General features: G+C 50.3%; 1 protein-coding gene across 1 annotated transcript in view; it reads left to right on the forward strand.

Moving 5' to 3' along the window:
* The window catches only part of LOC116180781 (titin-like), a 54,556-nt gene that overhangs the window by 18,184 nt on the left and 12,130 nt on the right, over positions 1 to 24,242 (forward strand). The window contains exons 7-9 of the mRNA XM_031500908.1: positions 1,155 to 7,436; positions 9,905 to 9,985; positions 12,100 to 23,532. Of these exons, the coding sequence (XP_031356768.1) occupies positions 1,155 to 7,436; positions 9,905 to 9,985; positions 12,100 to 23,532 (17,796 nt within the window). The remainder of the gene's footprint in view (positions 1 to 1,154; positions 7,437 to 9,904; positions 9,986 to 12,099; positions 23,533 to 24,242) is intronic.

Consider the following 24,242-nt stretch of genomic DNA (forward strand, 5'->3'; position numbering starts at 1 on the left):
CCAGAACGGGCGAATGTGTAAAAGCTCTCGGCACTAATATTAAGCTGTCATGGGAGGGGGGGGGGTCGAATTCCCCCTAGGAAAAGATGATTCTATGATAGTCCGCAAACTCCTCGACCGATTTCTCCCACTGAAATTGAAAACGCTGTCTCTTTTCAAGTGGGGGGGGGGGATTCCTTACATCTATATCTATGTTTCTTCCACATAACCTCTAATTCTACATAATGTGTATTGTACAAGACGTAGGTGTAGAAATTATAATTTTACTCCTCTTTACCTTTGGGGGAGGGCGGTTTTTTGAGGGTGGTAAAGTAAAGAAATAAATTAGTTTGCTTGGTATGGCTTAGCCGGTCAACTGTAATATTGGTGAATCCGAAACCAGAGCCCTTCAACGACACTGTAATTTTTACACCAGCATGCCCATATTGTACATACTTTCATCCCTCGCTGTGCTTGTGATGTGAGAGTGAAACCTTCTTTTATTAAAAAAAAAACACTAAACATTAAACCCCTGGATCATTTCACTGAATCACCACAATCTTCCCCCCATCCACGCTTACGATAGTTTTGGTAACGCCCAGCGGCTTGGTGAACCGTATTGCAAACTCCATTATTGAGAAAAGCGAAACGATGAAAATGTATGCATGAGGCCCACTTTTACGTCCCTTTCGTTCTCAATCGAAACCGACGGACTAGTGGGCGAGGGTGGAATTTTTAGGGAGTCTCTCTTGGTCATTGGGCATCATATAGCAAAGGCTATATAAAGGTCAGTCTCAAAATTGACTCCTTGGAAAGTAAATTGGGGTTGCGTTTTGTTTGTACATTAGTTTTTCGCTTCAATTTATTTTCCTTCGAGTTTTTTCGTTTGTTCTTGGGTACCGCTCATAGGCTATTATTATATACAAGTAGATGCTTAAAAGGAAATGGCTTTATGAGATTATAAGTGGCTGTCGACTTCCATCACTCCATAATCCCAACCCCCTCATCCACGACATTCATACATAGTTCATCTTGAGGGAGTGCTGAGTAGAGTGGTGCAACCCCCTCTTGTGATTTATTTTCTGAACTTTAATTGGCAACGCGTTATACACACTCAAAACACACGATATTGCTGTCACTTAATCCTGATCCCGATGTTCCTCTTACGTCAACAGCCAGCGCGTCTCCTCAGGATGACGACGACTCCTTGGACACTGACGGTTTCCACGAGGATCAGTGTCTGCTGGAAACGCCGACGCCCGGCGAAGACACTGGTGCCTCCTACCTCGGCGACTACCCACACGTTGACTACGACGCTATCGAGCAGCAAGGCGTCACCGCCTTCGACGACGCTCGCCAATACTACCAGCACCAAGCGAAATTATTTTTGGGCGAGCGTAAACGCTTGGCGTCCACCGAAGACTTCGACACCGACGCCGTTACCCCGTACAGGATGGGTACGGACGAAGCTACCTCAAAACTATTGCCTTCCAAGCCGGTGGATTATTCCGATCTAACTGGCGTTGTACGTGTAGATTTAGATAGTTATAAAATAATTGAATGTGATCCTGAGCGGCCTTCCTTATTACAAATTAGAAGTGTGATTTCACCTGAGGAAAAAGGTGCTAAAGACTCTAAGAGATCAGAAGACTGGGAACGTAAAGAGGCGAGGAGAGTAGAAAGACTGCATGGCGGTGCTGGTAAAGAGAAAGTGCGGCCGGACGATGAAAAGAAGACGAAGATTACGTTTAAGGCGACACCCGAAGGTGCGCACACCACGCACGCCAATCTAGCGAATGGTGACGTCGCCATCACCAGGAAGGTGGTGGACCTCACCAAAGCCAATAATATTTATGATCAATCTGTGATTTATAAAACGGAAAATACCGAAATCACCGAAATAAGTGGGCCCAAAGCTGAGGAGACCTACACGTTCGTGTCCACGCACGGTCACACTAAGCAAGTTCCTATACCTGGTGCTACAGAAATTACGACACAAACAAGGGGCACATCGCCCATGGACAAACCCTTCCCTTCCCCCATAACCTCGACCAAACACCTCGCCCCCACTCTCGAACTTGTGATCGGTCACAAAGAGGTACGCACTCGCGAAGCTTCGGCAATGGCCGAAAACCGACTGACCCTGTACGGAACGAAAGACGTCGAAATATCGATCAAGTCCCAATCGCACATTTCCGTCACGACCACGCGACGTGACAGTTCCGGAATGGAAACCTCCGAACGAGTCGACGTAGGCACGACGGCGAGCGCCGGCACCACGGACTCCAAGCTATCCGAATCTGAACAGACGCTCGTGATGACATCCCCCATCAAAAAACACACCGAATACATAATCGCCCCGACTGAAAACATCACCGACACTCCCTTTAAGAAGAAAGAGGAGACTGTCAACTTCAGCGGAACGCGGCAAGTGTACACTTACGAGACAACAACCGAACCTCTCGACGACTCCCCCGACTCGGACGCGAGCATCTCGCATCACATCACAGACACCGGCATCTCGCTCACACGAGGAACCACCGATACGATCACCAGCCCAATACACCAACCTTTCGGCCCTCCGACCACCGGTTTCATATCCGACACGATCGAGCAGGAGGAAAACGAACTGACCGACGCCGGCCTCAGCCCGATCCAGGCGGACGAAATCGCAAACGTTAACGTCGACGATATCACCCACTACACCGACACGGGCACGAGTCCCGTAGACTTTCCCATCGACACCTCCGAGGCGGCGACGCTCACCGACAAGATCGAAACGAAGGACGCGTCCAGTAGTCCGACGCGCCCCGACGATAGCGCACTCCCGCCGCCTCCCGTCGACGTCAAATCGAAGATACGACTGATCGAGGAGCAGATCACCAAGTCCCCGACGCATCTCGAGTTCATCCGTCGCAAGCGCGACATCGTCGATTCCGAGGACGAGATCTCGAGCATAAAGGAGGAGGAGGGACTGCGCGGCTCGCTCGAGTCGCTCGCCCAACTCGAGGACGTGTCCGATTTCGAGCGCGTCGACATACCCGAGGTCTCCTCCGAGGAGACGTCGCGGGCGCACTCGTACGCGAAGCACATCGGGCCGAAGATAGCCGAGCTACAGAGGATCTTTTCAAAATCGAGCGATCAGGAGGATAGCGCGGATGAGAGCTCCACGCACAGAAGAGCGCCGACCAGGCCGAAGACTGTAAAGGCGGAGACGGTTGAGCAGGTGGTCGCGCGAGAGGAGAAGGTCGACGAGTCCGAATTTAAAACGGTTCGAGACGCCAAGATGATGTTTGAGGAAATGATCAGCCGGTCATCCCTGGAGAGCACGCCGAAGAAGGTGCACAAAAAAAGCGTGGCCGCACTCGAGGGTCCTAAGGCTCCCGTTTGCAGGGAACTTTCCGAACTGGAACTGCAGAAGTGCATGCTCGAGATCGAGAAAATGGCACAAGCAGGCTTGGACGAAGAAGAAAAACGGCCGAGTAAAGAGACTCAAGCGGTCACAGGTAGCATCTGCGTCGAACCGATGTGTACTAAGGTCACAATAAACTACCACCACCCGTGCGGGCACGCCGAGCCTTGTCCAGAGATATGTCACGACAAATTTGAACTCGAACACGAAGTTACCCCCGAAGACATCGTTTGCCTTGTTGCTAAATTGGACGAGGCGATACCATCGACAATTAACGATACAATTCCAACAGAAATGGCAACGGAAGGTTGGTTGCGAGAGGAGGTACAAGAGCCACAATTCGTGAAGGAAATCGTCGCTAACGGAAGTGTACAAACAGGCGTGACACATGAAACCAAAGTATACACCCAAACCCAAACGCTAACGGAAAAAGAATTGTTTGAATATATATTGATGGAGGAGGAACAGATGCGCATCGTTGACAAAGAAGAAAAACCCAAAGAGCTAACATTAACTCCACTTGATCGTCAAACAGAAGAAAAACCACCCGCAGATAAAGATAAGCTCGTTGAGAAACTACCTGTCAAACCTGACGATCTCAAACCCGACAAACTTATTGACGAACTTAAACCTAAAGAACCCAAATCGAAACCTACGTCTCCCGTGGATCACGAGGTAAAGAAGGTTACTGTAGAAAAGGTGACAGTAGTCGACGAGAAGGTCACTCGTCCAAAAGACGAAAAACCCGAACATGAAGAGGAGATCCCTGAGGATATTACCAAAGTAAAGACCCCAGAAGAAGAGGCGAAGAAACCGAAAACACCAGAAGAACACGAGAAACCAAAGTCGCCTGTTGATAAAGTAAAACCCATTGAGAAACTACCTGTCAAACCTGACGATCTCAAACCCGACAAACTTATTGACGAACTTAAACCTAAAGAACCCAAATCGAAACCTACGTCTCCCGTGGATCACGAGGTAAAGAAGGTTACTGTAGAAAAGGTGACAGTAGTGGACGAGAAGGTCACTCGTCCAAAAGACGAAAAACCCGAACATGAGGAGGAGTTACCTGAGGATATTACCAAAGTAAAGACCCCAGAAGAAGAGGCGAAGAAACCGAAAACACCAGAAGAACACGAGAAACCAAAGTCGCCTGTTGATAAAGTAAAACCCATTGAGAAACTACCACTGAAACCTGACGATCTCAAACCCGACAAACTTATTGACGAACTTAAACCTAAAGAACCCAAATCGAAACCTACGTCTCCCGTGGATCACGAGGTAAAGAAGGTTACTGTAGAAAAGGTGACAGTAGTCGACGAGAAGGTCACTCGTCCAAAAGACGAAAAACCCGAACATGAAGAGGAGATCCCTGAGGATATTACCAAAGTAAAGACCCCAGAAGAAGAGGCGAAGAAACCGAAAACACCAGAAGAACACGAGAAACCAAAGTCGCCTGTTGATAAAGTTGAGAAACTACCACTGAAACCTGACGATCTCAAACCCGACAAACTTATTGACGAACTTAAACCTAAAGACCCCAAATCGAAACCTACGTCTCCCGTGGATCACGAGGTAAAGAAGGTTACTGTAGAAAAGGTGACAGTAGTCGACGAGAAGGTCACTCGTCCAAAAGATGAAAAACCCGAACATGAAGAGGAGGTACCTGAGGATATTACGAAATTAAAGACCTCAGTTGAGGAGGTTAAGAAACCGACAACAGCCGAGGAACTCGAGAAAGCTGATTTGAAACCTACCTCTTTTGCTGGTCATGAGGTTAAGCCGGTTGATGAAACTTTGCCTACTTGCACCGAGTCTTTTGAGGTCCCTCTCCTTGTACGAGAAGCTGTACTTTCTCACACTCAACTGGTGTCAACCATTGCTTTACCATCGGATCTGCCTCCAGACACTAAATCGACAGTTTCTGAATCTAAACCTCCATTTGAGACTAAGAAAGGGGATCTTTTCATTTCTGATTTGCTACACGAGACCAACGTGGTTAGCGTAATATCCGAGGTACTTGAGGCGACCAAGCAAATTCGAGCGGACGTTAGACAGATGAAGCCTGATCTAACTCCAACACCCGAAGGTCAGCTGATGACTATTTTACGGTCAGTGTCTAGTGACCAATTGTACGATATCAAGGAGGATTCTGAGGCAATTGCTAAGGTGGATCCGCTGCCGATTTCCTCGGATGAGGTGCAAAAGGAAGATGTGGTCGATGTTACGCCAGTATCTGCGAAGGTGACTCCAGAGCTTAGTTCGAGCATTACCGACATCACTTCACAAGTTAGCGTTAAATCTCCACATTTCTTGGTTGACGACGAGAAAACCAAGGTCGATTCCGATTCGAGGCATCCGAAAGACTTCGATTTGGACGATTACTTCAGCAAGCGCGAATCTTTGGATTCTGATGAGGTTTCGCAGTTGAGCTCGATGCACGTGAGCGGTTCTACGAAGTATTCCGAGTCGGACGTCGAGCACTCGGAAACTGACTCACATGAGAAAGCCAAATCACCTCTGGCTCAAGGTATTTCTCCGTTCTCCGACGGAAGCGAGTCGCGTGGTGAATCCATCATTGAAAAGAGTCAAGTTCCTTCATCGTTTAAGGTGGACGCGAGCGATATTGTTATGAATGGGGACGTTCTGGAGATAACTGTCCACCCGAAGCCGGTCACCGCGACTCCTAAACGTCCGAAACCTGTAGCGATGAAGCAGAAGGCGACTCCCCCTCCTAAGGCGATTAAGGCGACAATGAAGAAAGTCGAGACCCCTTCGCCTGATCGTCAAGCTCGAAGTAAAGCGGTTTCGGATGAGAAAAAGAAAGTCGCCCCGAAACCCGGCAAGTCGGAGGATTCCAAGCCGAAGACTGAGTCACAGATACCTAGGTACTCTAAGAAGTCGGTGAGTAAAGTGACTTTGACTGAGACCACCTCGGTGAGAAAACGCGAAGTTGCTACGACAAGTCAAGAGACCGTTGTGCAGAAGAAACAAATCAAGGGATATATGCAGTCGACGTTGTCGCGCGATTTAAAAATCGACAGGCCCGAAGTGCAGAAACGCACCAAGGAGATGTTGAATATTAAGATGACGTCATCGATTGAGAAGAGGAAGGCCAAGGACAAGTCGGAGACTGAAAATATTAATGAGAAAAAGAAAATGGTTAAGACAAAGTTGGAGAAAGCCGAGGTCCCAAAGGCGAAAAGTGTCGGCGGGAAAAAGGCGGAGAAGAAGATGGAAGCTGTTTCTGGTGCTCTAAAGGAGGACATAAAAACGGCAAAAATGCACATTTCGAGGAGGACCGTCGCGTCGAAGACCGTGGAAACAACCGTTCAGAGAGTCGAAACGCCGAAAGTTAAAAAATCGCAACCTCGCCACGTGACCGATTCCGAGTACATCCGAAGAGAGTCCCCTTCCCCGACCAAAATCCGCCGTGCCACCCCCGTCGATCAATTGAGAAAGGAAGTGCCGCCCAGTAAACCGTCAGAATTTTACCAAACCGTCCATGTATCCGACCGAGAACGTAGCCAGTCCGTTATTCCTAGTTCCCACTTGGATAAGCCCGTCGAGCATCAGATACTCGAGCGGAGCATCACCCCCACCTCATTGCCGGGCAGTCCGATTCGGCGCGTTAGATCGATCAACGGCACTCAGGTGATCACCTCGGAGGTGTTCAAGAGAACGCACGACATGAGCGGCTCGATCGAGGTGATTTACAAGCAGCCCGGCGAAAATTTGAGACGGGTGTCCGGCATCAAGGCCGAATGTGAGTTATCGCTCATCGACACGACCGATTCGAGCTTATCCGAATCCGTAGCGTTGCCGAGCTCGCTTTCCGATCACGATATGAGCTCCGACGCGAACGGCCGCCTAAAGTCGATCTCGCCCACGTCGCCGAAGTCGAAACGATCTCTAGAGTCTATTCACGAAAGAAAGCACCGAGTCTCCGATCTGGTCATGTACTCCGAAGAGGATTCGTGCATCGCCTTACCGCGCAAGCTATTAATGTCGCAGTGCAAAGATGAGAAAGTGCGAGACGAAACAGGTAACACGACATCTGCGTTGCCCCCCTCCCGCCGCATGGCTTGTCGAACTCCCGATGAGTTATAGAAGTAGAGCAATGCCCGAACTGTAGTAGGTAGTTGTAGACTAGGTTTAGTGGAGCGGTGTCACGGAGGTAAGTCGTGGGGCGAAAGGTACATGGCGATGATTTTGTGCAAAGGTCTAATTCCCACTTAGATTTCCAGCGATGGCGCTTAAGGTACCGATAATCGCGATAACCCCCGAGGCCGAGGAGGACGACGACCACAACTATTCGACGCTGGCCGACGCGTTGACCGATGTCGAAACGATCGAGCTCGACGATCACAGGAGGCGACGCGTGGAGAGGTCGCGAAATAAGTTGAAGATTAAGCTGGGCGAGGGGGCCGTGACCGATACCGAGGACGTGGAGGGTTCGGGCGACGAGGACGAGGTCGAAATTGTACCGTACGAGAGGCCGGTGTCGATCGACGATCTCGACTTGGATCCGGGGGAGTGCAAGGAGACGCACAAGATTCGGACGCGGAACGGTAAGGGCAGAAGGAAGTTGCACACGCAGTCGTCGACGGTTACCGAGGCGCAACCGCGGGCGCGACTCGATTATTTTGAGATGCAGCAGGGCACGACTGATGTCGAAGACTGCGGGGCGTCCGACGAGGAGTTTAGCGTCGTGGAGGAGTCGACGGTACCCGATGATCTTCTGGAGGCTACGCGAATTTCCGATAAGGTGCGCGTGTCGAGGCGAGAGATCGTTGACGAGTCTGACAGTGATGGCGAAGTGAAGGTGGTGCAGAGGCGCAAAGTGAGGCGGCGCAGGCAACCACGCGAGGATAGTGATTACAACATAAAGTTTGGGGAGGCGTTGTCCGCCCCGCAGCCCGTTGAGGAGGGGCTGACGGATGTGGAGAGGCTCGATTCAAATGAGGATAGCGGCGGTGTTGAGATACCGGTCGCGATAGTAAAGAGGGGTAAGCGAGGGAACAGTACGGACGAGGAGGCGGTCAGCGACCCGGACGCGTCTTATCACATTGAGCCCCTGCCGGAGGTGGCCTTACCGAAGCCGTACAGGAAGCTGATAACGGTGCGCGACACACGCAATCGACCCATCGTTACCATCACCCCGATTGATGACGACTACAGGTCGGAGTTTCGCTTGGATTGCGCCGGCGAAACCGACGAGGAGTGCCTGTCGGACACGGACGCGCTACTCTTCGCCGAGGCGCTGAGCCGAGGCCCCACGCCCGAGCTCTCCATTTTTGACGGCGCGTTCGACGACGTCACCGAAAGTATTCGAATGCGCAGGCGCAGAAGCCTGAAACCGATCTCGCCGACAATCCTGGAGGAGCTCACCGATACCGAGGATATTGTGGTGGTCGGACGCCCCAAGTACCTGTCGTCGCTTACGGTGGCACGCCAACCGTTGACCGATACCGAGGACCTATTCTTGAGCGACCAGGACGCGACGGACTTGGAAAGCGTGATCATGTCGGACGAGGAGTTTCTGAACGAGAAGGTCGATCTGCTGCGCGCGCTGTCCACGACCCCGATCTCGATGCGCGAAATGGGCGGCGACACGGTTTTGAGCAAGGAAGGGATGGGGCCTTTCTCCGATCGAACCCGATTGAGCGTCAATCGGCGGATCTCGTTGACGCGCGAGTACGTCAGTCCGATGCCGACGGATACCGAGGACGTGTCCGACGCGGACGACGCGCCCGTAATGTACCTGAAGGGGGGCGGGGGTTCGTTTCGCGAGGTCTGCACCGATACGGAGGAAGCGGGCGGGTCCGACGATGAGTACCACGCGTGCGTGAACAAGAAGAAGTTCAGCGTCGACATATTAAGCGATAACAACGTGCTGGTCTCGATGAAGAAGACGTGCGCGAACCTGAAGGACTGTCCCGGTCCGTTTCGTTCGAAAGGCTGTAAAGGTAAACTGCAAAAAGTTGACGCTAGCTGTAGATTAGAGCTGGACAAGGTCGAGGCGTTAAAGGCCAAAATTTTCACGACCGAGTTCGTTGTGAACATCAACTCCGAGTGCACCAAGTATGTGACCGTGCTTTATTGGGAGATACCTTTTAATGTCACCGTGCCGTTTACCGAAAACTTGTTTTATTTGGTTGGCAATACGACTTTGATACACGATCAGCCCCGGCGCAGTTTAGGTCCCGTAGGTGACAGACACAGCGGTTTCGTGGGCAAGCTGTTGGAGAAATTCGAAACGAGGCGCAGGTACAGCATTCAGGCGCATAAATTAGACGACGACGCCGTTTACGGAGAGTACCGAGCTAAAGGTAGGTGGGGCCTGTTTTGGAAGCGCTGAACGGCCATTGTTGTCGATCGACCAATGGCCTTTCGGCACTTGCCGATTTACTAATCCGACTAATACCGGTAAGTACCGAGTGTGAATGACCGAAAGGCTAGTTTAGTTTCTTTAATTGTGCGGGAGACATTTTACACGGAACTGTTTTCTAGAATGGGATGCCACGGGAAAGCCATCTGTTGGAGGGCCCGTCTTTGTCAAGGGAAAGCCAGCGGTAGACGCAGAACGAAAAGGTAGGATCTTTTAAAATCTCTCTTGCGAAATCGTGGCCAGAAAGTAATGGAGTAGTACGAACAAAATGAACTGGATAGGAAATTGAAATTTTGTCAGGAGCATCTCCATTATAATCATCCTTTCAGTTTTTGATCATCCTGAGTTTGTTTCTTTAATTTTATCAGCAGCAACATACAGCACCGGTTCGTGGTCACTGGTGCGCATGCTCGTTTCTCGCGCATGCGCGTCAGTGGAGTAGACCCGGTGCTGTCTGAGTTTTCACTTAACATCACGCGCTTCCGTTGAAAGCCAGAGAATGCCGAATGATAAGTGTGTACTTACAAAACACCAATCACTATTACACAAAAAAAAACTGCATGTGCATGATCGTTAAACGTCCAAAAGTACACATATCTCAGTATCAGTGGCTTGTGCGCATGAAACTAGGTTCGAAGAACGAAGAAAGAAGATCGACCACAGCTTTCATTGTAATAACCCGAGTCATTAGTCATTCCTAAAGAAAGACCAGTAGAGTATCGTAGGCCCATTAAATGAGCGCCGAGTAAAAACAGAAATAACCGCTTTGTGCCGAGTTTATTTTTTTTGTAAAACTGTGGGCTTACTTAACATGATGGCAAGCTAGCTTCGCTTCACTTTTCTAATTTTGTCAAGATTCGTTTTTTGATCACCTTTGCCGAAAAGTTTTTCCTTTTTTTATTTCTCATTCACAATCATTGGCCAGCGTTAGCGTAAACTCGAAAACTAAAATGATAAAAATACAAAGAAGTATATGATAGAAGCTTAAATATTCTTACTGACAGATGATTATGTTAATGCAGACGCCCGAGATTCGGAAACGAGGGGCCTATCGTACGAAAGTGTCCTGCTGACTGACCCAAATCGCGGTAGCCCTCCCTATCCCGAACCTCCCTTCGCGTCGTACACGCAGATCGACGCGATGCTAGATCGGATGCTCGTCGAGGTTGAGCGGCAGGAGAGGATGTTCGCGTTAGATTTAGACGTGCTCGACCAGGGGGACGATCGGTACGTGAACACTTTGGAGCTGGTCCCCACTACCGACGCGTTGTTAGAGGTACCCATTAAAAAAACGATCCGAGTTCCTAAGCGTTACGAAACCACGCACAGTATTCAGATAAGCGAGGATCTGATCCAGTTCGATGAGCCTCCCGAGGCGGATCTTCACTCCTTAGAGCTGAGCGTCAATCGGTTATTGCGAGACGTGGAGGAGGACGAGGCGAAAGCTCTCCTCGATTGTGAGCAATTGCCGAGGTACGCGTCCGGCGAAAGCTCGAGCGAGGGCGAGCCCGACGACCTTACCTCTAGCGCCCCCTACGACATTTGGTGGGAGGGCACCTATCGTAATTTAAGCATAGTTCCCGAGGAGGACGAGGACTCGTCGAATACGGTTTACGCGAAACGTGGGGATCACCGCGCGAGCGACTCGTCGAGCGACAGCAGTACCGAGGTCGAAGGGGACGATGATGGGGAGGTTATTAAGGCCGACGTAAAGCTCCTTGTGACAGCCGACGGGGATGGGCGAGGCGAAATCGAAGTCTGTTCCGTGCGCGATTTTGTCGTTCGCGAAAAGTCGAACACTTTGCCTCAGACTCGCAAAGTTTCCAGCTCGGAGAAGCCCGTGTTCACACTGCCGCGTGTTTTCATACGTCCGTCTCAGGAGCCGAGTCCGCGACCTCGGCTGATCGGCGTGACTCCCAAGCAGTTCCCCCTCCAGTATAACTATGCAATCAGCGGGAGCTACGAGGAACTGCTCGACGAGTCGGATTACGGCGAGTCCCCAAAAGCGGTCTTAGTCGGCGACGAAAAGGTTGACCTGTACGCGAACCGCCCCTTCTTCCCCTGCTACAGCGCGCCCCCCTCCTCCTCCGCGAACCTTCCCCAGGCCTACTGCGATTGGCTTCCTCAGTCAGAAATCGAAGCTCGAGGTAACGTTTTAAAAGTTTGCATGGAGTTTGTGCGATTTAGTTAGTTTGAGAACTAACTCGTGTTCTTTGCATTAACGTTGAGACACTGCAGTAAGGATATTTTTGTGAAGGTAATTAAGGACAAGGCTAAGGTAGTTAGGAATGCTTGTTGGAGTCGCATGTTCTTACAGGAAAACCGACCTCGACCCCAAAACCTTTAACTAGTCAAGAAGACCTCGATCAATACAAAATAATGTACACTCAACCCGTCACCGGTTTATCGATCGTCAACGACGTACTCACGAACAATCTAAACCCGACAATCGAGCAGACTAACGCTTTCATTCGAAACGAGTCGACGCCGCAACCCTACCACGAGATCACAAACAAAATAGTAACCGACACGTACGTGCCGAAACGAGGCAAACTTCTCGACAAGGCGAAGTCGGTCAGTCGAGATTCTAGCAGGGAAGACGAGAAGAAATCGAAGAAAGGCTTCTTCGGCACGCTCAAAACCTTCGTGGGCAAGTCGATCGAATCCGACTCGTCCGAGTCGGAGAAGCTGCCCAAAAAGGAGAAGAAGAAGAAAGAAAAGCGAAAGAAGAAACTGAAGGACGCCCCGGGCCTACCGCCCATATCCCCCACGAAGCCCAAACTCCCCACCCCCCCACTCGAGCACTCGGACCTCGACAGCATTCCCTTCGTCGAATCCCTCGAGAGCGATCACCCGCCCGACGTAACCCGACGCGTCGCCCCCCCGCTCGATCTCTCCGACACGATCGAGACCATCACCGAGGACTCGGCGCGCACCTCCACCCCCAAAAAGCAGGGCACGAGGCGCGTGATCGAAAAGGTGACGACCACCTTCGAGCCGACCGTAATCGAAGACGAGCAATTCCGCATCGTGATCGAGCCGTTCACGAAGCAACCCGAGCGGACCACGACCGAAGTGATCACCTACGAAGTTCCCCGCGCCAAAATTCGCATGCAGAAGCCCGACGGTAAGGTGTCGAACGAGGTCAAACTGGCAACCGCGCACCTGATCCAAAACGAGATGAACTTCGCCGGCTGGGCCGATGATCAGCACAACGTTAATAAACCCCAGGAGCGGCCGCAGGTCACCCCCGTGAAAAAGGCCGGCATCTTCTCGATGTTCGGCAAGAAATCGTCCAGAGATCTCGAGTCGGACGAAGACCGCTCGGAGAGCATAATCGAGAAGCACGACCGAGAGCAATCCAAGGAATCCTCATTGAAAGACAGACCGCTAACGCCCAAAGAGAAGAAAAAGAAGAAGAAGACCGAGTCGAGCGAGAGCGAAAGCGAAGATCACAAGCGCGGAATCTTCAACAAGTTCAAGAAGAGCAAGCGATCGGAAGAGCCGCTTCCGACGGTCGCGAGTCCGCTTTCCGACGACGGCGAACCCAAAAAGACGATCGACGACACCCAGACGTTTATACGGGAGGAAGTCGCGCGATTCGAGGATCGCCGACCGCCCCGAGAGGAATTCCCCGAGGGCAAGGCGCGCGGTCCGATCTTCGGCAAGCCGCCCCAGGTCGCAGACACCGTCAGTTTCATTAACGGCGAAGTGAGCGGATACAGTGACGTTCGCCCCGTCGCCGACGACGACCCGGAGAAAAAGGGCGGCATCTTGGGACTGTTCGGTAAGAAACCGAAACGAGACCAGTCGCTCGAGAAACCGAGCGAAAAAGAGACGGACGAGAAGAGCGGCGTCTTCGGCCTGTTCGTCAAAAAGCCTAAGCGCGATAAGTCAGCGGAATGGGCGCCGCTGTCTCGGGAAACTGTCGACGCCATGGAGGATTCGGACAGTTTTCTCAAGGAGGAGGTTGCCAGGTTTCATGATGTTCGTTTGGTCGGCGCAGCCGACCAAACCGTCGAGACGGATACTGTAATAGCCTCGAACGGTTTCCTGAAGGAGGAGCCGGTGGTAGAAGCCGCGCTCGACGTCAAAGACGAGAAGAAGGGCGGCATCTTGGGACTGTTCGGGAAGAAAGCGAAGCGCGACGAGAGACCGAGCGAAAAAGAGGTGGTGGTGGTGACTACCGTAATCAACGCTGCACCGGCAGACACTAAGGAATCAGGCGGGGAACTTTCCGATGATTTCCTACAAGAAGAAATAACGCGATTCCACGACGTGCGACCTGCGGTGACCACGAGACAGCCTCTCTCGGCGGAGACGCAGATTGGCATGGACAACTCTGACAAATTCCTCAAGGATGAAGTGGCAAGATTTCATGATGTGCGGGTTGCCGAGCCAGAATTAGAATCCCACAAAGAGGCGAAGGGGGAGAAGAAGAGCGGCATCTTCGGAATATTCGCGAAGAAGCCTAGGTCCGGTGAGAAACCTGACGAAAAGACCGTCAAATCGCCTCCTTCAGAAGAAACCAAAACCGGTATGGACAACATTATTGAGAAAGAGGTGGTGGTGGTTACTACCTTAGCCCCCACAAAACCGCCTGTTTCAGAAGAGACCAAGACCCTCATGGATAACTCGGATGACTTCCTAAAGGAAGAGATCGCGCGCTTCCATGACGTTCGGCCCATTAAGCCGGTGGTAGAGGCCCGTGAAACCGTTCCAGAAGTTAAAGAGGAAAAGAAGAGCGGCATTATGGGACTGTTCGGGATGAAACCTAAACGTGAAGGTTCCGTTGAAAGACCCAGCGAGAAAGAAGTGGTGGTGGTGACAACCATAGCGCCAGCCGTGCCTCTCTCTGAGGAAACCAAAGTCGGCATGGAAAACTCAGATGACTTCTTAAAAGAGGAAGTTGCACGTTTCCATGACGTTCGACCTATTAAGCCAGCCGAAGAAGTTGTGGTCCACGAAACCGTTCCAGAAGCCAAAGAAGAAAAGAAGAGCGGCATCCTCGGGCTATTTTCGAAGAAACCTAAACGTGAAGGTTCCGTGGAACGACCTAGCGAAAAGGAAGTCGTCGTGGTGACTACCTTAGCAACTGCCAAACCTCCTCTCACTGAAGAAACCAAGGTCACAATGGAGAACTCTGATGACTTTTTAAAAGAAGAAATTGCACGTTTCCACGACGTTCGGCCGATTAAGTCAGTCGAAGAAGCTGTGGTCCAGGAAACCGTTCCAGAAACCAAAGAAGAAAAGAAGAGCGGAATACTCGGTCTGTTTACGAAGAAGCATAAACGCGAGGGATCTATTGAGAAACCTCTTGAAAAGGAGGTGGTGGTGGTAACCACCCTTGAATCTACCAAACCACCCCCAACAGAAGAAACCGTTTTGGTCAACTCGGACGAGTTCTTAAAGGAAGAAGTGGCACGTTTCCATGACGTTAGACCTATTAAGCCAGTGATAGAAGCTGAAATTCAAGAAACCGTTCCAGAAGTCAAAGAAGAAAAGAAGAGCGGCATCCTCGGGCTATTTTCGAAGAAACCTAAACGTGAAGGTTCCGTGGAACGACCTAGCGAAAAGGAAGTCGTCGTGGTGACTACCTTAGCAACTGCCAAACCTCCTCTCACTGAAGAAACCAAGGTCACAATGGAGAACTCTGATGACTTTTTAAAAGAAGAAATTGCACGTTTCCACGACGTTCGGCCGATTAAGTCAGTCGAAGAAGCTGTGGTCCAGGAAACCGTTCCAGAAACCAAAGAAGAAAAGAAGAGCGGAATACTCGGTCTGTTTACGAAGAAGCATAAACGCGAGGGATCTATTGAGAAACCTCTTGAAAAGGAAGTGGTGGTGGTGACCACCCTCGAATCTGCCAAACCACCTCCAACAGAAGAAACCGTCTTGGTCAACTCGGACGAGTTCTTAAAGGAAGAAGTTGCACGCTTCCACGACGTTCGGCCTATTAAACTAGCCGAAGAAGCTGTGGTCCAGGAAACCGTTCCAGAAACCAAAGAAGAAAGGAAGAGCGGCATACTCGGCTTGTTTACGAAGAAGCATAAACGCGAGGGATCTATCGAGAAACCGCCCGAAAAAGAGGTGGTGGTGGTGACCACCCTAGAAACTGTCAAACTACCTTCACTAGAGCAAACCGTGGTGGTAAACTCGGACGACTTCTTAAAGGAAGAAGTTGCACGTTTCCATGACGTCCGGCCTGTTAAGCCAGTGGTAACAACTGAAATTCGTGAAACCGTTCCGGAAGTCAAAGAAGAAAAGAAGACCGGCATTATGGGACTGTTCGGGAAGAAACCTAAGCGTGATGGATCTACTGACAGAGCTCCAGAGAGGGAGATGGTGGTGGTGACTACCTTTGCAACCGCAAAACCGCCTCTCACTGAGGAAACCAAGGTCGTAATGGAGAACTCTGATGACTTTTTGAAGGAAGAAATCGCGCGTTTCCATGACGTTCGGCCTATTAAGCCAGTGGCAGAGACTGAGGTCAAAGAAACCGTGCCAGAAGTCAAAGAGGAAAAGAAGAGCGGTATCCTAGGATTATTTGCGAAGAAACCTAAGCGTGACGGATCGGTTGAGAGGTCCAGCGAAAAGGAGGTGGTGGTGGTGACAACACTAGCAACCGCCATACCACTATCTGAAGAAACAAAGGTCGGTATGGAAAACTCAGATGAATTTTTGAAAGAAGAAATTGCACGTTTCCATGACGTCCGGCCTGTTAAGCCAGTGGTAGAAACTGAAATCAAAGCAACCGTGCCAGAAGTCAAAGAGGAAAAGAAGAGCGGCATTCTCGGGATATTCGCGAAGAAACCTAAGCGTGACGGATCTACTGAAAGAGCTGAGAAAGAGGTGGTGGTGGTGACTACCTTAGCAACCGCCAAACCCCTTCTCACTGAAGAAACCAAGACCATAATGGACAACTCTGATGATTTCCTAAAAGAAGAAGTGGCGCGCTTCCATGACGTTCGGCCTATAAAGTCAGTGGTGGAAACTGAAATCGAAGAATCCATGCCAGAAGTCAAAGAAGAAAAGAAGGGCGGTATCCTAGGATTGTTTGCGAAGAAATCTAAACGTGATGGATCGGTTGAGAGACCCAGTGAAAAAGAGGTAGTGGTGGTGACAACACTAGCCACCGCCGCACCTTTATCTGAAGAAACAAAAGTCAGTATGGAGAACTCCGATGACTTCTTAAAAGAAGAAATAGCGCGCTTCCATGACGTTCGGCCTATAAAGCCAGTGGTGGAAACTGAGGTCAAACAAATCGTTCCAGAAGTCAAAGAGGAAAAGAAGAGCGGCATTCTCGGGATATTCGCGAAGAAGCCTAAACGTGATGGATCGGTTGAAAGACCAAGCGAAAAAGAGGTGGTGGTGGTGACAACACTAGCAACCGCCATACCTCTATCTGAAGAAACAATAGTCGGTATGGAGAACTCCGATGACTTCTTAAAAGAAGAAATCGCGCGTTTCCATGACGTTCGGCCTGTTAAGCCAGTGGTAGAGACTGAAATCAAAGCAACCTTGCCAGAAGTCAAAGAAGAAAAGAAGAGCGGCATTCTCGGGATATTCGCGAAGAAACCTAAGCGTGACGGATCTACTGAAAGAGCTGAGAAAGAGGTGGTGGTGGTGACTACCTTAGCAACCGCCAAACCCCCTCTCACTGAAGAAACCAAGACCATAATGGACAACTCTGATGATTTCCTAAAAGAAGAAGTGGCGCGCTTCCATGACGTTCGGCCTATAAAACCAGTGGTGGAAACTGAGATCAAACAAACCGTGCCAGAAGTCAAAGAGGAAAAGAAGAGCGGCATTCTCGGGCTGTTTGCCAAGAAACCTAAACGTGATGGTTCGGTTGAAAGACCAAGCGAAAAAGAGGTGGTGATGGTAACGACACTAGCAACCTCCGCAACTTTATCTGAAGAAACCAAACTCGGTATGGAGAACTCAGATGACTTTTTGAAAGAAGAAATTGCGCGTTTCCATGACGTTCGGCCTATTAAGCCGGTAGAAGAAACTGAAACCGTACCAGAAACCAAAGAGGAAAAGAAGAGCGGCATCCTCGGGCTGTTTGGGAAGAAACCGAAGCGCGAGAAATCCGTGGAGAAACCCAGCGAAGCGGCGACCGCGGAAGATGTTCAGTCCGCTGTCGAAGAAGGGTCCCCTAAAAAGGGGGGCATACGTGGGTTGTTTGGAAAGAAACACAAACGAGAGCCGTCGAGTGAGAGGACGACGGTTGAAGTGACCACTATACTTGCACCTGCTCCCATCGTGACCGACGTGAAGGATTCGTCTGAATTCTTGAAAGAGGAGGTGTCCCGATTTGAGGATGTTCGCCCGACCGCCGCGACCGCGTCACTCATTGACGTTGTGCAGCCAATGGATCACGGCGAAAAAGACGAGAAGAAGAAAGGCAGAGGTTTTACGTTGTTCGGGCAAAAGATGAAGAAGAGCGAACCGGGGCTCGACAAAGACAAAGTGACAGATTTTCTAAGCGAAGAAATCGCGAGGTTCGAAGACGTGAGGCCGCGCGTCGCCGAAGAAGTGGCACGACCAAAAGAGGTCGAGGGAATAATCGTAACCACCCTCGCGCCTTTGGACCTTGCGCCATCTGCGCCTCAGCCTCATCCAGAGCTACGCGAAATGCTCGAGACCTCCGACTTCCTAAAGGAAGAGGTGAATAGATATCACGATGTTAGGCCACTGTCAACTGCCACGAAGATGGTGTCACCATCCCGAGATACGGTGGAAATACGCCCCGAACAGCCCACCGAAATTCTCACCGTCAAAATTACCGACGTTAAAAGTGAGCACTTACCCGGTACCGGTACCGATGGTCTAATCAGCTCTGGCGATTTTCTCGAGGAGGAAGTCAACCGGTTCCACGATGTCAGGCCAGGGGAACGATCGCCGGAGAAGGCCGATTGTAAAAAGGGCAAGAAATCCGTTGAGAAAAAGGAGGACGATTCTGAAGAGAAACGCAAGAGCGGCCTGTTCGGCATTTTCGGCAAGAAATCCAGAGAGAGCTCGGTCGAGAAACAAGTGGTCGGTGAGGGCACCTCGTTTTTGGAAACCGAAGACGTTAAGCCCGTCGCCGCTCGTCGGGTATCACCGACAGTTTCCGAAGAAGTTCAGCAAAACATGCTGAACTCGTCCAGCTTTCTACGGTACGAAATTGAGCGCTACGATGACGTCAAAGCGCAGCCTATAGAGCCGGTGCATAGGCACGATGCAACCGACTTGATTCTGGAGGAAGGTGAGAAGGCGAGGGCCAGGAGGGTGAAGAAGGACGGTAGTTTGGAACGGACAGTCATGAAGGAAACCATTACCATGCAAGACCGCATCCCCACGCATGACATTGTGAAGCAAATTTCGGAGTCTAAAGTACCGATGGACGAACAGACCAAACAAATGCTACTGAAAGCGAGCGAGGAACCCGGCGAAGGGAAGAAGCCCGTAGTGAAGGGCCTTTTCGAACCTGCCCATCATACCATCATCAAGGAGGTCGTCGTAATCGAGGATGGCTCACCGGAACGATTTTACCAGGACACCATTCAGTACCAGATCACCTCTCCCGGAGCTCGAATAGTGCATAGTACCGCACTGCCTGATCTAGTCAAGGAGGGAGGCCCCACGGTGGAAGATCGACCACTTACAACGGACTTCATTGCACAGGAAGTGGCAAATTATCACGACGTTCGGCCAGTTGCCAAGACGGAATTGGCCGGTTCTAAAGTACCGAGTACCATAACTCAGCCGGAAATTGCCAAGCCAGAGATCCAAGAGCGCGTGACTGAAGCTGAAGATCGTCCCGTGCTATCAGAAGTTGTCAAGGAGCAAATGGCGAACTCCTCCGATTTTCTTACAACGGAAATTGAAAAGTATCACGATGTGAAGACGGTAAAATCCGAGCAAAAGCCAAAGGAAGGTGGCGAAGAACTGGCAGATGGCAAAAAATCGGGACTGTTCGGTCGCCTTGGCAAGAAGGGGAAACGGGAGGGTTCACTAGAGCCGGAAATAACCAAAGAAGCCGTTTCGGTTCAGGAAGCCGCCGAGAAAATTCCCAAAGAGAAGAAAGATGAATCTAAGAAAAGTGGAATTTTCGGCTTATTCGGGAAAAAATCGAAAAAGGACGAACTTCCTCCTCAACCTCTTTCCCAAGAGGTAGTGCAAGCAATGGCCGACTCTAAAGGTTTCTTAATTGAAGAAACTCAAAGATACAATGACGTCAGGCCACTCGCGTCTACCACTCACGCGTTACAGAGAGAGGGAGATGTACCCACAGGCTCAGTTAGAGCTCGTCCAATTGAAGTCGTCCCCACCGTACCGCCTGCAGTCACCGACGACACCTTGCGCCAGATATCGGACACGGAGAACTTCCTCAATCGCGAAATTTCCGTTTTTGACGACATACTCGTCTTGCCGACGCGACCGAGCGAGTCAGAGTCGACCCGGTTTATCCGTCGAGAAATGCCAATTTCGGCGCCGCCCTCCCACGTTGACACGATCAACTTCCTGGAGACCGAAAGGGCGCACTTCGAAGATGTCAGGCCCGCTTCCGACGCGGAATCGCAGACGGTCGCAAAGGCAGGAACCTTCTCGGTGTTTTCCAAAAAGAAAGGGCCGGAGGGTGCCGGCGATCTGAAGGACGACGTTGACAAAAAGATCGCAAAGAGTGGAATCTCAGAGGCGGTTACAAAGGAAACTTCAACACACGTGGACAGTTCAATACAGCTCACGGAAGACGAAGACGATCCAAACGTGAAGGTGCTGAGAGAAACAAAGAAGATTGTGACTCAGACTGTTTACGAAATTACAACAACCGATCCAGAGAGGGAGATCGAAAAAGCCTTCAAAAGTTTCGCAGACTCGGAGGACGGTACAGCCACCATTGACACAAAAATGCTCCGCGACAACGGCGAAATTATTATCGTGCAAAAGAAAACCGAACAATCCTTTATACAAAGCCCCGAGGAAATCAAAGGAAAAAGCGTTCATTTCCAAAGCGAAACCCCGCCATCATCACCGACACAAGAAACCGTAGAAAAACCGGATGAAACCGTCTCAAAGGAGACTGAAGTCGAGGTCCCACAACCGGAAGAAGTAGAGAAAACGAAAGATGAGGACCTGAAGACACCACAGAAGACCACTCTCTTTGGAAAAATCGGAGGAAAGATCAGCGGAAAAACGCAAAAGACCAAAGATAAGAAGGCCAAAGTAGCGCAAAGGGACGAAGAACAAGAACAAGACAGCACATTCAAAAAGTTGCCAACAACTGAAGAGAAGAAGAGTCCGAAGAAAGGCTTCTTCTCTAAACTAGGGGGAAAGATTAGTGGAAAATCACAGGAAGTCAAAGATCAGGCGGAAGAAACAATCTCAGTTGCAACGCAGGTAGTTAGCGCAAAAGAAAAAGAAATTTCGGACTCCGTCAAAGAAACAAAAGAAAAAACCGTTGCGGCCGCCCACGACGCTAAGACTGAAGCAGACGAAGCCGCATCTAAAACCGGAAAATTCTTCTCCGGTTTAGGTGACAAAATCTCCGGCAAGGCTAAAGATGTAAAGGACTCTGCCAAAGAAACGAAGGATAAGATCGTAGACGAAACTGGCAAGGCCGCAACCGACGTCTCTAAGGCCGTCGAAGGTGCCGCTCACGACGCTAAGGCTGAAGTAGACGAAGCCGCATCTAAAACCGGAAAATTCTTCTCCGGTTTAGGTGACAAAATCTCCGGCAAGGCTAAAGATGTAAAGGACTCAGCCAAAGAAACAAAGGATAAGATCGTAGACGAAACTGGCAAGGCCGCAACCGACGTCTCTAAGGCCGTCGAAAGTACCGCTCACGACGCTAAGGCTGAAGCAGACGAAGCCGCATCTAAAACCGGAAAATTCTTCTCCGGTTTAGGTGACAAAATCTCCGGCAAGGCTAAAGATGTAAAGGAGTCAGCAAAAGAAACAAAGGATAAAATCGTAGACGAAACTGGCAAGGCCGCAACCGACGTCTCTAAGGCCGTCGAAAGTACCGCTCACGACGCTAAGGCTGAAGCAGACGAAGCCGCATCTAAAACCGGAAAATTCTTCTCCGGTTTAGGTGACAAAATCTCCGGCAAGGCTAAAGATGTAAAGGACTCAGCCAAAGAAACAAAGGATAAGATCGTAGACGAAACTGGCAAGGCCGCAACCGACGTCTCTAAGGCCGTCGAAGGTGCCGCTCACGACGCAAAAACTGAGGTAGACGAAGCCGCATCTAAAACCGGAAAATTCTTCTCCGGTTTAGGTGACAAAATCTCCGGCAAGGCTAAAGATGTAAAGGACTCAGCCAAAGAAACAAAGGATAAGATCGTAGACGAAACTGGCAAGGCCGCAACCGACGTCTCTAAGGCCGTCGAAGGTGCCGCTCACGACGCTAAGGCTGAAGCAGACGAAGCCGCATCTAAAACCGGAAAATTCTTCTCCGGTTTAGGTGGGAAAATCTCTGGAAAAGCTAAAGACTCGAAGGACGTTAAAGATGAAGCCGACGTTCCTAAAAGTTCTAAATCCGGAAAGTTCCTCTCTGGCTTGGGTGGGAAAATTTCCGGAAAATCTAAGAAGGATTCCCCAAAACAGTCCACATTTGAAACACAAGGTTCTCCCGAGGAATCTCCCACTAAATCCGGAAAATTTTTATCCGGCCTCGGACGTAAGTTGTCCGGAAAATCGAAGGAATTGAAAAGTCCCGATAAAGACGTGGAGGTTGCCGCTTCTGATGTTTTAGTGAGGTCTGAAGCTGGTGCCGGTGGCGATTCTGGTGCGATTCCTCGACTTCCTTCTCCTGTTGGACACGTGACGCAGGCTTTCATCAGTTACGAAAGGAGTTACCGGGACGATCAGCCTGTTGCGCAGCCTACTGGGGATAAATTAGGCCTGCGCGGTACGGTTAAAAGTACCATTACGCGCACCAAGTCTGATAACGACGGAATTGGGAAACCTCAGGTTTTCACCAGTGAGAAAACGTACACGGTTTCGGAGAAGGATATGGATTTGTCGCGTTTGCCCGTGATGGAGGATTATTTCCCTGAAGCGAAGGGTCGGCCTTTGGCGATGGAGGAGTTTATCTCGAAGTTGGAGAAGGACGTGTCCAGTGAGAAGTCGTCCCCTGTTAGAATCTCGTATTCGGTTAAAGTTACAGATTTAGACAGCGAATCGGGTGGTGGTGGTGATCCACAGCGCAAACCGCTCTTTCATATAGAGTCGGAGGAGGGCGCTGGTGACGAGGGCCAGGCCAGCACTAAGTTTGTCATTCGTACTGTTAGCGCGAAAGATTTCGACGAGTTGATTAAGCAAACCGAAGCGCAGACTCGCGACTTGGACCAGTTGGTCGAGCAGACGAGCGGGTTCAAGCCCGACGTGCAGTCGGATGTTGACGTGATCGAGAGAAAGTTGGAGGACTTAGAGAAAGCGTTAGGGTCGCTCGAGCAGGCCGACGTTGAGTTGAGCAAAAGGTCTGAGGGTAAATTGAAAAGGGTTGAGAGAAGATTCGAACGACTAGCTTCCGAAACTCTCGATAGGGAGGCTGAGGAGGCGAAACTGGCGACGCCCGACTTAGAGTTTAGGCGGGAGAGTGATTTTCGCACTATGGTTTCCGAACTGAGCCCCGAGGAGCTTTCGGATTTGCAAAAGGAGTACTCGGCCCTTTGGGACACGCATGTGATTTCCTCCAGCGAGGATAAAAGTTGTAAGACACCCGGCAGTCAGGCTGACGTGCAAGACTTACCGCAAGGTAGATATTAGATGTGGTAGATTTAACTTTAACACCCTCTCACACATACTTAAAGCTTAGTACGTTTCATTTATACATAGTTCGCTGTAGCATGATACATCACGCACTCTCTTCCGTTTAACCACCCAAACATATCGGGACCTTCTCGCACAAGGTAACTCCTAATTAAAGCTTACTTAGATTTGATTCCGCAGGTGAAGTTGTCTATATGGGTCCCGTGACTTTAAATAAAGAGCACTGTACTAATAGAGCTGGGGTTGAAGTTTGTGTAATACCGATTAGGCGTAGTCCGTATCACTCGCCGAAGTCCTTGAGGAAAATCAAGCGTCCGCACTCCGAATTGGGATTCCAAAGTCGGAAGAGACCCGACGAACGTGGCAGTTTACCGGACTTGCTCTCAGTTGACAAGGTCTACACTAAGGGATCAATCTTGGATGCGATTTTGAAAAGAGATCCCGGTACTTTTTTGGAGGCCAAATCTGAGCTGGGAAGTACCCAATCTTTGTACGGTTCCGTTGCCAAATCGCTCGGTAGTACCGAGTCGCTGTCGAAAGGGGCGGTTACCTCCGCCGTCATGAGCTGGCTAAGCAAAGCGAGCCCGTTCGGCTCGCTCGATTCTCTAGAAACAGAGCAGAACGATGCAGTGCCGTACGTTACGAGTACGAAAAGGGACAAACTTGTCAGAGAGTCTTGCCCCCTCGAAAAGTCTC

This window comes from Photinus pyralis, unplaced genomic scaffold (assembly GCF_008802855.1).
Source record: "Photinus pyralis isolate 1611_PpyrPB1 unplaced genomic scaffold, Ppyr1.3 Ppyr1.4_LG9, whole genome shotgun sequence".
Taxonomy (NCBI): domain Eukaryota; kingdom Metazoa; phylum Arthropoda; class Insecta; order Coleoptera; family Lampyridae; genus Photinus; species Photinus pyralis.